At 46.5% G+C, this 13,457-nt stretch overlaps 4 protein-coding genes across 4 annotated transcripts; 2 read left to right on the top strand and 2 right to left on the bottom strand.

The window, feature by feature from the left end:
• Window positions 1-696: 696 nt before the first annotated feature.
• Window positions 697-1,914, top strand: BX661DRAFT_133096 (kinase-like domain-containing protein; the record flags this gene model as incomplete). Its single annotated transcript, XM_051532612.1, has 2 exons — window positions 697-1,187; window positions 1,452-1,914. Coding segments are annotated over 2 exons (954 nt in total), but the record flags the coding sequence as incomplete, so codon positions are not given.
• A 4,837-nt stretch (window positions 1,915-6,751) lies between these two features.
• Window positions 6,752-8,755, bottom strand: BX661DRAFT_184210 (ammonium transporter 1). The gene has a single exon (XM_051536425.1). It carries the CDS (start codon window positions 8,301-8,303, stop codon window positions 6,873-6,875), a length of 1,431 nt encoding a protein of 476 aa, XP_051390736.1. The 5' UTR covers window positions 8,304-8,755; the 3' UTR covers window positions 6,752-6,872.
• A 1,456-nt stretch (window positions 8,756-10,211) lies between these two features.
• BX661DRAFT_184207 (transcriptional regulator TACO1-like protein) lies at window positions 10,212-11,637 on the top strand. Its single transcript, XM_051536424.1, has 2 exons — window positions 10,212-10,793; window positions 10,937-11,637. The coding sequence occupies exons 1-2, from the start codon at window positions 10,559-10,561 to the stop codon at window positions 11,539-11,541; spliced, it is 840 nt and encodes a 279-aa protein (XP_051390735.1). The 5' UTR covers window positions 10,212-10,558; the 3' UTR covers window positions 11,542-11,637.
• A 470-nt stretch (window positions 11,638-12,107) lies between these two features.
• Window positions 12,108-13,115, bottom strand: BX661DRAFT_184204 (uncharacterized protein). The gene has a single exon (XM_051536423.1). The coding sequence runs from the start codon at window positions 12,954-12,956 to the stop codon at window positions 12,342-12,344; it is 615 nt and encodes a 204-aa protein (XP_051390734.1). The 5' UTR covers window positions 12,957-13,115; the 3' UTR covers window positions 12,108-12,341.
• Between the last annotated feature and the right edge of the window lie 342 nt (window positions 13,116-13,457).

Below are 13,457 nucleotides of genomic sequence, written 5' to 3'. Positions count from 1 at the left end.
TTGGACGAATCGAGCATTTCAACCCAGTCGATGGCGAAGATGTGTCTGCAAGCAATGGCGCTGGACGATGCAGATGCGGTGCCCAAGTGTGAATGGGGTGCTGGCAGGAGTGGCAAGGCCGACTTGACGGCCGACGTCGACTTTGTGCGGTCAAACGCCTGGGTTGAGGTGGCCAACTACAGGGTTCCGCAGCTGAGGTTTAGAGACCTTGCGCTGGAGGCCTTGGGCAAGACAATAGTTGCAACTATTGCCAACAAGCTGTCCGCCATCGACGACCTCCAGTACGCAATTGTTGAGTCATCTGAAGCTTACAGCAAATGGGTTCTTCCAGAGGACAGCCGGATGGCTCTGGACACGCCGGGTTTGCCTGGGTACCCAAGCTCTGGGCAGGCGACCGTCATGAGCGGTGGAGACACTGTGGTCAGGCAGACCGTTCCAAAGACAGATTCGGAGAGCGATTTGCAGCGCGCGTCAGCGTCGCCTTGGCCCGAAAATCAGAGTGAGCCTTTTCAAATGGGGCAGGCCTATGTGCAAAAGAATGTTTCCATTTCATCCAGACGGCAGGCGTCGATTTCAAGCAGCACGTCGTCGACAGCAATGGGGGCAGCGGTGCAGAAGGCATCGATGTCGTCGTCGTCAACTGCGGGACGCATGGGTCTGAGCGAAGGTAGCAGCGCCTTTTTGGCGACGCCAACCATGCCTTCGATAAACGACTTTACCCTGCTCAAACCGATCAGCAAGGGCGCATACGGATCGGTGTTTTTGGCAAAGAAGCGCACAACGGGGGATTACTATGCGATCAAGATCTTGAAGAAGGCAGACATGATTGCCAAGAACCAAATCAGCAACGTCAAGGCCGAGCGGGCAATAATGATGGCGCAGACGGGGTCGCCGTTTGTCGTGCGTCTTCTCTACACATTCCAGTCGCGAACGAACTTGTACCTTGTAATGGACTACCTAAATGGTGGAGACTGCGCGTCGCTGATAAAGACAATTGGCGCGCTCCCTCTGGATTGGGCGCGGCAGTACTTAGCCGAAGTGGTTTTGGGCATTGGGGATTTGCATGGGCGCAATGTTGTGCACCGCGACCTGAAGCCGGACAACCTGCTGATCGATTCTGAGGGGCATCTAAAGCTGACAGACTTTGGGCTATCCAAGCTTGGATTTCTCGGGCGCCGCGTCGACCAGTACGCACTGCATCCTGCGCAGGACGCACCATTATTGCCGTCAGATGTGGCGCTACACATTCCCAGCAGCTGCGTGTGGCAAGAGTATGTGGATATTCCTCGGGGCATGGCTGAGCTACAGGGCCAAGCCTCGGCACCAAGTAAGCGCATTGCAGAGCTCAAGGAGGTGCCGGGGTTGGCCAGTGCACATGCGGTGGTCAGTTCTATTGCCGATGCAAGTTCCAGCAACAGCAGCTCCAGCAATTTAACTTTGCCCGCGGCAAGCCAAGCGCAGCCACACAATCACGCTCTGGGCACGCCTGACTACATTGCTCCCGAGAGCATTTTGGGACTAGACTCGGGAAAGAGTGTCGACTGGTGGGCGCTCGGTGTTATCTGCTACGAGTTTCTATTTGGGATTCCACCGTTTCACGATGATACGCCAGAGATGGTCTTCCGTAACATCCTGTCTGCAGAGGTCGATTTTTACGACGAGCTTCGCGAGCAGCTTGCTCAGGAAGGTGGCGACGACGACAACGCCGTTCCCGAGATTACACCTGAAGCGCGCGACTTTATAACTCGACTGCTGTGTCGCGACCCACGGCGGCGGCTAGGATACGGGGGCGCAAGTGAGGTCAAGGCACATGCGTTTTTCTATGGTATCGACTGGACCACTTTGCTGGAGACACAGCCGGCGTTCGTGCCCCAGACTGAAAGCATGGAAGACACGGAATACTTTGACGCGCGAGGAGCCACATTGGACTTGGGCCCAGAGGCAGATTCCATTGCTGAGTGTGGGGCTGGCTCCATGAAAGAGACCATATCGCGATCGCTAGAGGAGCTATCTGTCGCGCCTGAAATTGGGCAGAGCGTGCCCCTGCGCCGCCAAAATACCGTTCCACTGCCACTGCCCAAGTCGCACGAATACATTATAAACGCCGCCGAGACTGCAGATAATACTAAACCGAAAAACACCGCGATAGACGAGAACCCCGAGTTTGGCACGTTCACTTTCAAAAATCTCCATGCACTGGAGAAAGCGAACATGGATGAGTTGTATAAGTTACGCCGCCGAAATACGATGCTGGACACTCCGTCGAGCCCCCTATATCATCCTGAAACGCGGTCGTCATTTGGGTACGGATCAAGCTCAGACATTCCAACCGTGCCCCCGCTGACCCGCCGAAATCGCTCACAGACGGAGCATAGTCCATTGCATTTTGAATTGCCGCCTTTTCAGCTTAGCAGTAGCACTGGTTGGCACGGTGCCCACGACTCAGGTCATTCCCAGTACCACCGCGGTAGCCTTCTTAACCCCGGCGCAAACGTCTCTTCTATTTCTTCGCACGACTCTCACAGCAGCAACCGCCAACCCTCACGCACCTCTGAATATTTCCCCGATGTTTCGCTTCCACCTACGCCCAGAAAGCAAGACCCAGCCGACATACTATTGCCGCCGTCGATGGGACACACATACTCAGCCAGCAAGGCCATTGTAGAACCGGAGATCAATAATGAATATCTGCAAAGCAAAGTGTGTTTGGTTGCTGATGATAACCCGGTGTGCTGCAAGATCATGGATATTGTGCTTCGCCGTCTACACTTGGATTGCATTGTTGTTCGCAATGGCGCCGAAGCCATTCGCTGCGCTATGGGACGCACTGTGTTTCGTGCTATATTTATGGATACGGGGATGCCAATTGTCGGCGGCGATGAAGCCACCCGCATGATAAAATCCACGTACAATGCCAACAAGGAAACACCTATCATTGGCATGGTCGTGTACGAGGGCGAAGCGACAGAAGCCCTTTACGACGGCACTATTGTCAAGCCTGTCACATTTGTTAATGTGAAAAAGTGTTTTTCAGTTCCAAATGAGTAGATTAAGTGCAATTGCTTTTGCTTTTGCTTGTGTATTTTTGTCAACATACATTTTGCAATATTGAATGGGAAATTACTTTATCTCAACTATTAAATGCTTTGTTTGCGTTTCCTTTGCATCATATCGACCACTTGTAAAAGTCTGCATTTTTTGCGCTGTCTTTAGTTATTAGTAATGCAACGGGAAAATCATTGGGCTAAGAACAAGTGGGAATTCAGCCAGATGTGGCTGCGTAGATGTATTCTAATTGACTACCATGCACAGCTTGACAAAAACGCGTTAAATGACAAGTGCAACTGGTATTTTATGCTATCCTGATTTATTTTTCTTCTATTATCTCACTAATCTCACGTACCGCTCACGTCGAAATTTAATACCCGCTCCATGCAACCAATGTACTGAAAACAGTGTTTAAACCAAATATAATAAATGCAAAAAACCGATGATGCTGGATGCAATATTTGTGCCATGTATCTGCTGTGCTATCCAAATGTCTAAAGGATATACTCGGGATCTGAAAGCGAGGTTTGCGATTAATATTATAGCGGCTAATGTTTGGCTCACATTTTTTATTTTCCTTGCTCCCTCCCACGACCCTCGGCGCGTAAAAACAGCTAAAGGCAAAAATAAAAAAGCCATCGGTCAATGTTGGAATAGTTGTAGTTTTTTATACTATTTTGTTGTGTTGTGTTGTGGGCATGTACTTGGGGTCATTAGAGAGTCTGGGAATACCTGCCATAGTTGCTGAACATTTTTTTAAATATGATTACCTCTGCTAACAAAATGGTTGCAGGCATAATAAAGAACAAGGTAATCTGACAGCAACTGTGGTAGATGCACTCAACTCACCCCGTTTGGACAATTTTTTTCCTGCTTGTTTGATTTTTTATTAGTTTATTACCAATTCTTTTATTTTATGCTGTGGGGCAAGTCAATCATTAAATTCAATTTTCAGATTAGCTCCTTCCATATCTTTTATTATTAGCACCCATTAAATATTTTCCATATATATTGGCAATATGCATATATCACAAGAGCTTCATATTGAATTTAATTTGCGTCAAGCATCCTAAAGATAAATCAAATGGCCGTACTTCTATATACACTTTACACTTTACACTTTACACTATCTACATATCCATATACCATGTAATTTTATCACCTCTTTGTTTTTTGTTGGGGGTAAATATCAAAAGTGAAAATATACAAATATATATGGATCGACACTGCATGCTTTTCAATCACTAAAAAATGAAAATGTAATTTTTTTAATTGGCGCTCGACAACAGTTTTATTTAATTGAACTTTACTTGCAGAATTTGTCGCTCACCGAGGAAACGCAAAGGTTGGTTTATATCTAAGAAAGTTGTGCTGGCACTCGGGCATTGTGTTGCTGTGTGCCAATTAGAACTAATACTGACAGCGAATGGTGGTAAGTGCACCCAAAAAGTTCGCCTCTTTTTTCTATGTTTGCTGTGTATTATGTCTGTAATTGTGGTCAACACACAGGCGACTCCACTGGCTGCAAATATACTATCACATCTGCGAGGCTGCACATGGCAAGTATTTAAGTACCGCATGTGTTTCTGTTCTGGTGAGGATGAGCGGTGGCTTTTCCTTTTTCTAACAGCCAATGTGAATTATTAACTTTATTATATTTGAAACAGCACTTTTCGTTAGGCGGGATTATGTTGGAAATGCAGACACCCCTTCCCCTGGCATATTGGCGCGCAAAAAAAGACCACTCCAAACAATTACAATGAAATAAATTATACTCATCGTTTGTCTGCAGCCGAGCTGCTTCATTCGAATACAACATTTTAAATGCAATTATAATGAGAGCGGAAAAAACAACCTGTTTTCGTGTGCATCACGCGGTATTCGGTTCTTTATTTTTGCGCACGCATTTTTCCGCACTATACAAGAAGAAAGGAAAAATGTAAAAAAAAATGAATAAATATTTTCTGGTCGCCAAAAAAGCAGAAATGAGAGGGCTATAAAAAGGGGGCGACCAGTTCCTGGCCATATCTTTCTCTCTCTGTTCTCTTTTCTTCTCCTCACACAGGTTGCCTCACTTTCCCTTTTATTTGATGACCGTCTCTCGCTTCAACAACTGTGTCGTAAGGTAATGCACAAAGAACGTATGAAATGTACCAACCAACTATACAACCTTTGGCACCCCACGTCATTGTCCCGGTATCAGACCTCATGGCATTCGTGCTGTGTTGTCCGGTAGAACTGCCCGTTGTTCAGACAGCCGACGCCCCCGGCCCTTGCTGAGCTTAATAGAAAGTGTGTTATAATCTGCTTCCGGCCCCTGCTGCGTCAATGTGGGGGCGGGTGGTCCTCTGCTTCCGGCAACTTTGTGTTTGATGTGCACCACTCAGCGCCTACTGGGGCTGCGCATCCGTTTCCTGTTTTGTGTTGTCCCTTTCTTGGCCGCTGTCATTGTTGTGGTTGATCTGCTTCCTTTCATCACATATCAATGGTCCACTTTGACGGCCCTGAACAGCTTTGTGTGATGGTCTTCATCTGGAGCCAAGCCCTTTATTTTAAGTGGGGGTGGAAGCAAAGGAAGCACCCGACCATGCACGAGCGCTCAGCCGGCTGGGGCTGCGAGTGGACCGGAGAGTGTTGCTTTTTTGTGGAGATTGACGAAAGCGCCGCAAGTATTACGCGGGGCTGGTGTAGGGCAACAGTCCTGCGTTCCGTATGCGGCGTCGTAGTTGTTGCCTTGCGAGAGCAAGGCCGTACACAACATGTACAACTCTATTGAGTTGTGGTTTGGTAAGCTGCTTGGCTAGGCTGAGAGCCTTCAGCTTCCCCCGGTGCCAGAATCGAAGCAGCAATTCAAGGTTGTGGGGGTGCTGGAAGGTCTATAATTTTTTGAATTGTTTTATAATCTCTATCCAGTACCTCCGGTGAGTAAAACGCCAAAACTAGAGAATAAAACCAATCCCCAGGTTTGAGAGGGTCGCGATGTTTTTGGTTGTGCATGTCATGTTAGTAGCTGTGGGATTGACTGGAGACCTTTTATTGGGCCGGGCCACCCGAGAGCACTAGGGAGCTTGAGGATGCCTTCGGCGGTTGCTATATGATGATACGATATGCCTGCAATAGAATTGCAAGAGTTACCTTTTAATAGATACTCTAAATTCCTCGTCACTGGCCACCGGTGGCGGGGAAAATGAATTGGCAATCAAATCTGACATCAACCGTGGAAAGCACACTCAATATTCCCCCTTTGAAACTCCGGATTTGCTCGGCCGAATAATTTTAAAAATGTATTGCTGGCCTTATAATGTTTGTATTCCGTAAAAATGGTTTACACTTTGCACATTTATTCAAATTATTATCAATGTTGGCAGTATTGCAAATACATTGTTGCCAATATTTAAAGCCGGGCTGCACATAACAAAATATTCTCCAACCACAACAACGAACAATGCATGTCATGTATGTAAGAAAGATTGGATGGTGTCAGCGATTATTTTTTTAAAATAAAATACCCTGTTTATATAAATAAATATTTTTCAAGATATTATAATTATCAAATGATCAAATTATATTTGTTAAAAATAGTGATTATAGTTTCAAGTCTATGGCGCTGGCAAAGCTTGTGTTTTTCGTATTGATATTCTGGCTTTTGATTATACTCAACAGCTGTGCCAAAAAAATTATGGCATGCGTTAAAGTGCGCTGATTAAAAATGGACGTATGTTTGTGTGAATGTATGAAATAATGAATTAAAATTACAGGTATAAAATCGATAGATGAAAATGTACAATGCACGTGTATAATGAGGCGTAAGCAAACTTGCTACTTCAGATTGCCCTCACAGAAGGTGTGGCAGTCAATAGACCCGACGACACAGACTCTTTGATCAGCGGCATGTCCTTGTGTGGATGCTTGATAGAGTCGGACTCTTGGAAGCTGCGCGCCTGCAAGCGGGGGCTCTGCGACTCGCTGTGCATTTGAGCAATCTCGTGCATAAAGTTGTAACCAGCCTCGCCAAGCTCAGTAAAGTCCAGTCCGTGTTCCTCGGCGTCGGGGTGGACGCGGAAGCGGAACAAAGGAATGTAGTTCATTATCTTGAGCACGATAAACGAGACAGTAAAGGACCAGGCCGCGCAGACGCTCAAGGCAGCCAGCTGAATGTACAACTGGCGGCCGTTTCCGTTGATTAGGCCACCGGCCGATGGAATGCCGTCGAGCTCAATGATGTTCTTGTCAGCAAAAACACCGGTCAGAAAAACTCCAAGAAGACCCCCAATGCCATGGACGGCAAATACGTCAATGCAGTCGTCGATACCCAGACGCAGGGCAAGGCCAATAGCGTAGTAGCAGCAGACGCCAGAGATTACGCCCATGGGAATGGCCGCCCAGGTGGCCACGTAGCTGGCTGCGGGCGTCACGCACACCATGCCGGCCACAGCGCCCGAGCAAAAGTGAAAGCTTGAAAACTTGTGCTCCACACGGAAGGCCAGACCGAGCCAGACCAACCCGGCAACAGCACCGGCCAGTATGGTGGTCATAAAGGCGATGCCAGCACGTCCTGACACTAGCGACGCAGCACCAGCGTTAAATCCAAACCAGCCAAACAGGAGGAAAGCGAAGCCCAAAATGATGTTGAGATAATTGTGCGGGTGCCACTTCTCCTCGCCAAATCCGCGGCGCTCGCCGAGCACAAAGTAAAAAGCCAGTGCCGCAAAGCCTGACGCTATCTCAACGGCGCAGCCGCCGGCAAAGTCCAGCACACCCATTTTGCACAGCCAGCCGTTGGGCGCCCAAACCCAGTAGGCAATGGGGTCGTACACGAGCGTCGTCCAGATGAACGTATAGACAATAGTCGGCAGCACGCGAATCCGCTCAGCTGCACCGCCAATCGCCAGTCCTGGTGTCAAAGCAGCAAACATGCACTGGTAGATGGCAAACACGATTCCGGGTACTGTTGGTGCGTTTGGGTGCGGTTTATAGTTGACATCCAAGAACAACCAGTGTGAGAGGTTGCCAATAAAAGGGTTTGTCGATGTCTCCGAAAGAGCGAGCGAGTAGCCCCAGATCACCCACTGTAATGTGACGACAGCCAGCGCCAACATGCACATGAACACTAGTGACAGGGCATTTTTGCTACGGACCATGCCGCTGTAAAAGTAGCCGAGACCCGGGATCATCATAAACACGAGCGCTGTGGATGCAATCATCCACACTGTTGTGCCCATGTCGATGTTGTCGACGCTAGTTGTGGATGCCATTTTTGTGAAAAATAAAAAAATGTGAGAAATACAACGGACAAAAAACAAGAAAAAAACGTGTGATTGCGCGTGCGTGCTTATTTGTATGGAGGCAGTGTGGCTAATATAAATATACAATATTGATTTGATCGCCAGTAGTAACCTTAAAAATATTAAAATATATGAGAGATGGTGCTAATGATATGATCAGAAAAAAAGAAAGAAAAAGAAAAAAGAAGGCCGTGCGATGAAGGGAAATTAGGAAATGTGTAGAAAAAATAGAAAAGGGTAACACAGGCTGTAATGACAGCTAATAGACTCGGTTAACTGCACGCAAATAATGTCGTTATTCTCTACAGCAGCTGGTAATAAATTATAAAAGCAAAAAGCATGTGTGCAGTCCTCACATGGGGGCGACTGGTTGTTTTTATATACAGGCGGAATAGACAGCGCAGTGACTGGGCTAAAAAAAATACAACACAAAAAACGCTGCGTCCGCGGATATGATCTTTTTGAGATGTTGGCACAAGCGTACACAAAATGACAATCATCCATCATCCACCCGACACAAGCAAAGATTCGCCGTATCCCCCTATTTTTTCGGGAGCGGCATTCTCAATCGAGAGCTCATCAGAGGCATAAGAGTGGACAGACCAGGAGGAAATACAGTTTACCAAATCGGAGCGGTTGGCGACTGTGCAAATCCCCTTATTTTCCTGGGGAGGAATAGGCCACTAATTAATAAGCACCCACTCCGCTACTATGTGCGAGCAAAAATAACCCAACCAGCTCTCCTATCGGTAACAATCGCAATACTGAAAAATTCCCTGGCCTTCGATCGAACGTACTTATCGCAGTCGCATCAAAAAACATCTATTGGCCAGAATGTGTCCATAGAGGCAAAAGTAAAGGCAATGTGCTAATCGATGGCGGCGCGGGCAAAAGATAATAAAAGCGCACTGTTCCTCTTTTTTGCTTCTTGATTGTGGTTGCTGCGTCATAATGCCGCATGTTTTATCAGCAGCAGCGCGTAAGCCGCACGGGCACCACCCACCCCTTTCACCCAGCAACCGCAAGCGAGAAATAGTGACTGATGGCGCCTGATAAACGACGCCGCTGGTTTGTGCCCTCCTCCCCCTCCCCCCCCTCCCTCTCTCCCTCTTATTCTCCACATCCGCATGGAAATATCACGGTCAGGCAGATTTCCAATCGAGGATATGAGCGCAGCGAGGCGTGGGGGTGGCGAGAATCACGATGTTATTATTTTCGGGCGTATCCGGATGCAATTAGTGGAAATGTGCACAACACCCAATATCCAAGGACAGCGTAATTTGTATTTGTACATGCAGGACGGTCTGGAGGCGTGTGCTTTGCTTTTTAGCTGTAAATGCCAAATACTTTTTTGGCGTACTTTTGGTCTGTGGTACCCGTGCGGAATAATTATTTGTCCTCAAATTGACATACAGGCCGACTTTGTTCCGAGTGGCAAGTGCGCACAACCCCTTCATAATTGGCGTCCAAAAGTCCAAAAACAAAGCATAAGGATGGACATTGCGCACCTTTTACGAAGTCCAGTGGTGGTCCAAGCGCATATTAAAAAAACATAAAATTTATGCGCTAATTCAAGCCGACCCCTCGCGTGTTGGCGCTGTTGAGCCTGGAGCCTCTACAAGCAAGCAAGCACATTTCATATCGATTTTATATTTTGCCTCACGTATTTTTGGCAGTGCCATCGATAGCAAGATGAAAATGCACACTCCGTAAACGCGCGTGCACCTACAGTATCGCTTCCCATCACGACCATTTTTTCTATTGAGCTTGTTCTATTAGTGCTTCTTTTCAGAGATTCTCTGGCTTTGTTAAAAAAGCTGAAGAATTGACAACTTGCATACGTAATTTATATGCCCGGCAACTGAGTTGAATGTGACTGCCTATTTTTATTATTCCGAACCACTTTCTGCGGCTGACATCTGAATTGCTAGGCAATCCAACAACCCTGTCATCGATAAACGCACTCTGAGTCCCATTATCGGATTTACCATCGTCTCGCCTCTCTGCATCGCACAATATTGGATTAAATCACCACGAGAAACTCTGGCACGTTCCAATCTCCCGTCTCTTTTTATTTTTTATTTTTCCAAAGCTCCACGCCCTGTGCTTATATTAGCATTTGTATTTTTCGCACACTCTCGTTTTCATTAGTGTAGATCAACTTGCGTTATACAAAGGCGATTGTCCAAAGGGAAATCAGATACACTGGTCGAACTCTGCATAAAATGGAGCTGCTGACATCGATGATATCTGTACTCCGGCATGGCTCCTCGGCCTTTGGTGCCGTAGCCCCAGCAACATCAGTCGGCGGCGGGCGGCTGGCCGCTTGTCTGCTGATGCCGAAAAGGCATTCTGGGCACAGCAGGTGGGCCAAAATACGCCATTCCAAGGGCGCCGCGGACGTGAAGAAGGGCCAGATATTTGCGTCCATTTCAAAGGAGATCCTAGCCGCGACAAAAGGTAAAAAAAGATAAGCGGAGTGAATGTTTTTATATGAATATCATAACTTTATCCTTATCTTTTGTGGACCCAAAATGGCTCACTAATATGTTCTCCCCTGATTCGTTTGTCGTGTCAGGGTGTCCTTTTATTCTTTTGCGTAGAGGGCGGCACGGATATGAAGTTCAATCTGCGCCTTGCTGCTGCTATCAAACAGGCCAAGCAGGCAGACATGCCCAAGGAAAACGTTGAGCGTGCGATCAAGCGCGCGGCATCCAAAGAGTACTCAAACGCAGAAAGCGTCGTGTACGAGGGGCTGGGTCCCCATGGCATTGCTTTCATGATCGAGTGTCTGACGGACAACAAAAACCGCGCAGTCAAGGCCCTGCGCAACAAGTTCAATCGCATGGAAGGGTCAATGACCTCCGTCGGATACATGTTTGAGATGAAGGGATGTATTTGGTTCACAGCGGGCGAGACTGGCGATTCGGAGGATATCATGTTTGAGAAGGCAATCGAGGCGGGTGCGGAGGATATTGCAGAGCTGGGGGATGGCAGGTTTGAGGTCACTTGCGAGTTTAATAAGCTTAGGGTTGTGACCCAGCAACTGAGCGAGTCCTCGGGGTACACGATAGAGCGCATGGCTGGTGCGTACATATCTACGACATCGGTGGATGTGAATGAAGAGCAGGCCCAAGAGCTGCTTGCAATCATCGACGATCTTGAGGAGCTAGATGATGTTGTCAAGGTATACAGCAACATGGCTTAGTTTCTCTCATTAGTTTTTTTTATCTTACAATCATATTTTACTTGTTACTAATGTTTAATTTTTTTTATACATTTATTAGATATTTCAAACAATAAAAAATATACTATACAATACACACAAAATTCGCTCTTGTTTGTCGGATATTAGTCAACACATCCACGAATAAATCAAACCTATACTAATAATATCATAAGCAAAAAAAAGACAAAAAACAATGACGTTTAGTGGCAAGTGTATCAAAACAACCAACAGTTTGTAGTTTAAACTCATAAAGCAAAAGGTACTTTTAGGTAAAGGTCAGTGATAATGCACTTTCATCTCCAGAAGACGATAATCGATTCTAAGTATTTCGTCCTACAGAACAGGTCTGTGTATTGTTCATCATGCCTAAAAAGTACTCTTGCAGTAAAAATATATAATTCAAATTTAAAAATAATACATACCTTATCGCAAAACACACAAACTAAGAATACAACATAAACAAATAAACAAAAGACGGAGATAAGAAAAGTGAAGACGAAAGAGGGCTTTATAGCAAGCTGTCGCAGGGATTTTATACCCCATGCCCGACTTGCCAACCGAGGAAGAAAAAAAGTTGCATCAAGCTGAATCCACATCCCAACGAGAAAAATTTTTCCATCAGCGATCAAGTAAAAAAATAAAGGTATAATAAAATTCCACGATCAAATCATGGTAATCAAATAGGAGCCATTTGTGATCACGCCATCGGCTAGAATAATTCAAGTTTTGACTGCAAAGCTCAACCTTTACATATATATTTGTACAATTGTCTACATCTTTCACATTTCTAACAAAAGCGTCAACTCAAGGCACCCAGTCGAGTTGCGCCGGCTGTGTCTCCGAGGGCGAACAGGTATGATGGATGCGGTAGATAAGGCCGGCACGCTGGTTAAATTGGCATCAGCAATAATGTCAATTGGAAGCAATGACAGCACTGGCGGAGATGTAATAACCCTTCTTCTCGAGCTCCGCTGACTAATCGACAGCCGCGCAATCATTGGCCGATGCATCCGGTTATAAATGATGTTTTCAGCCTGATCCAGTATGCCCAGAGGCGTGTTGTTGATAGGCACTCGCAGGCCGTATTCGAGCGCCTTGATGTGGAGGGTTTGGAGGGCTGGGCAGGTCCTTTTGTTTGCTGGGAGCACCCCTGTTTGCGCGTTGTTGCGCCGCGAAAAAGAGGTCATGGTGTTTGTGCATGTGGGCTGTTGCTCGGAAATGTTTTCCTTTTGGCTGGTTGCTGTGAGCACTCGTCTTTTCCTTGGCGGGGCTGCTGCGCTTGGCTGGCTGAGCGGTTCGAGGATGCTTCTTCTGCGCTTAAGGCTTGGGGCGTTTGTTCGTAGCGTATTTTCTCCGAGTGAGTTGTGCGAAAAAAAGGAGCTGGCTGAAGACATGTTGGTTTTTTTGTGAATATAAAAATACCGGGTAAAAACGACAGAATTGGTGGAAAATGTTGATGAGTATAGAAGAAAAAAGCAACCCTGCCTAAAAATGTCGAAACTTTTTTATGAGAGCACTGCTTCTTCTATCGTGCGGGCAGCAGGGCGTAATGCTAATAAATAACGGATGAAGCAAACAAGCAATCCAAACATTTTTATTGCAAATTCTCTGGGCATGGTCAGTGTGCAGAATATTTAAACATTACTGCGCTGGACAAAATGCGCCAGTATGGAGGCCTCATATCTAGGTTTTTTTGACTGCGAGGGCAAAAAAGTGGAAAATGCAAAAACAAAAATCTCAGATCGGTTTGTATGTATGCGCGTATGTGGGGGAGGGGGCAGAATAAAAATGGTGCCAAAATGAAAATGACAGTCATCCAAAATAGTTGCATGTAGCAGCAGGAAGCAGCAAGCCACATTGTGGCCAACAGTTTCAAGACTGTAAATTACGCAATT

This window comes from Kickxella alabastrina, assembly GCF_025024165.1.
Source record: "Kickxella alabastrina strain RSA 675 chromosome Unknown BX661scaffold_15, whole genome shotgun sequence".
NCBI lineage: Eukaryota > Fungi > Kickxellomycota > Kickxellomycetes > Kickxellales > Kickxellaceae > Kickxella > Kickxella alabastrina.
The sequence above is the reverse complement of the archived record's forward strand: the minus strand, read 5'-3'. Positions and strand labels throughout refer to the sequence as shown.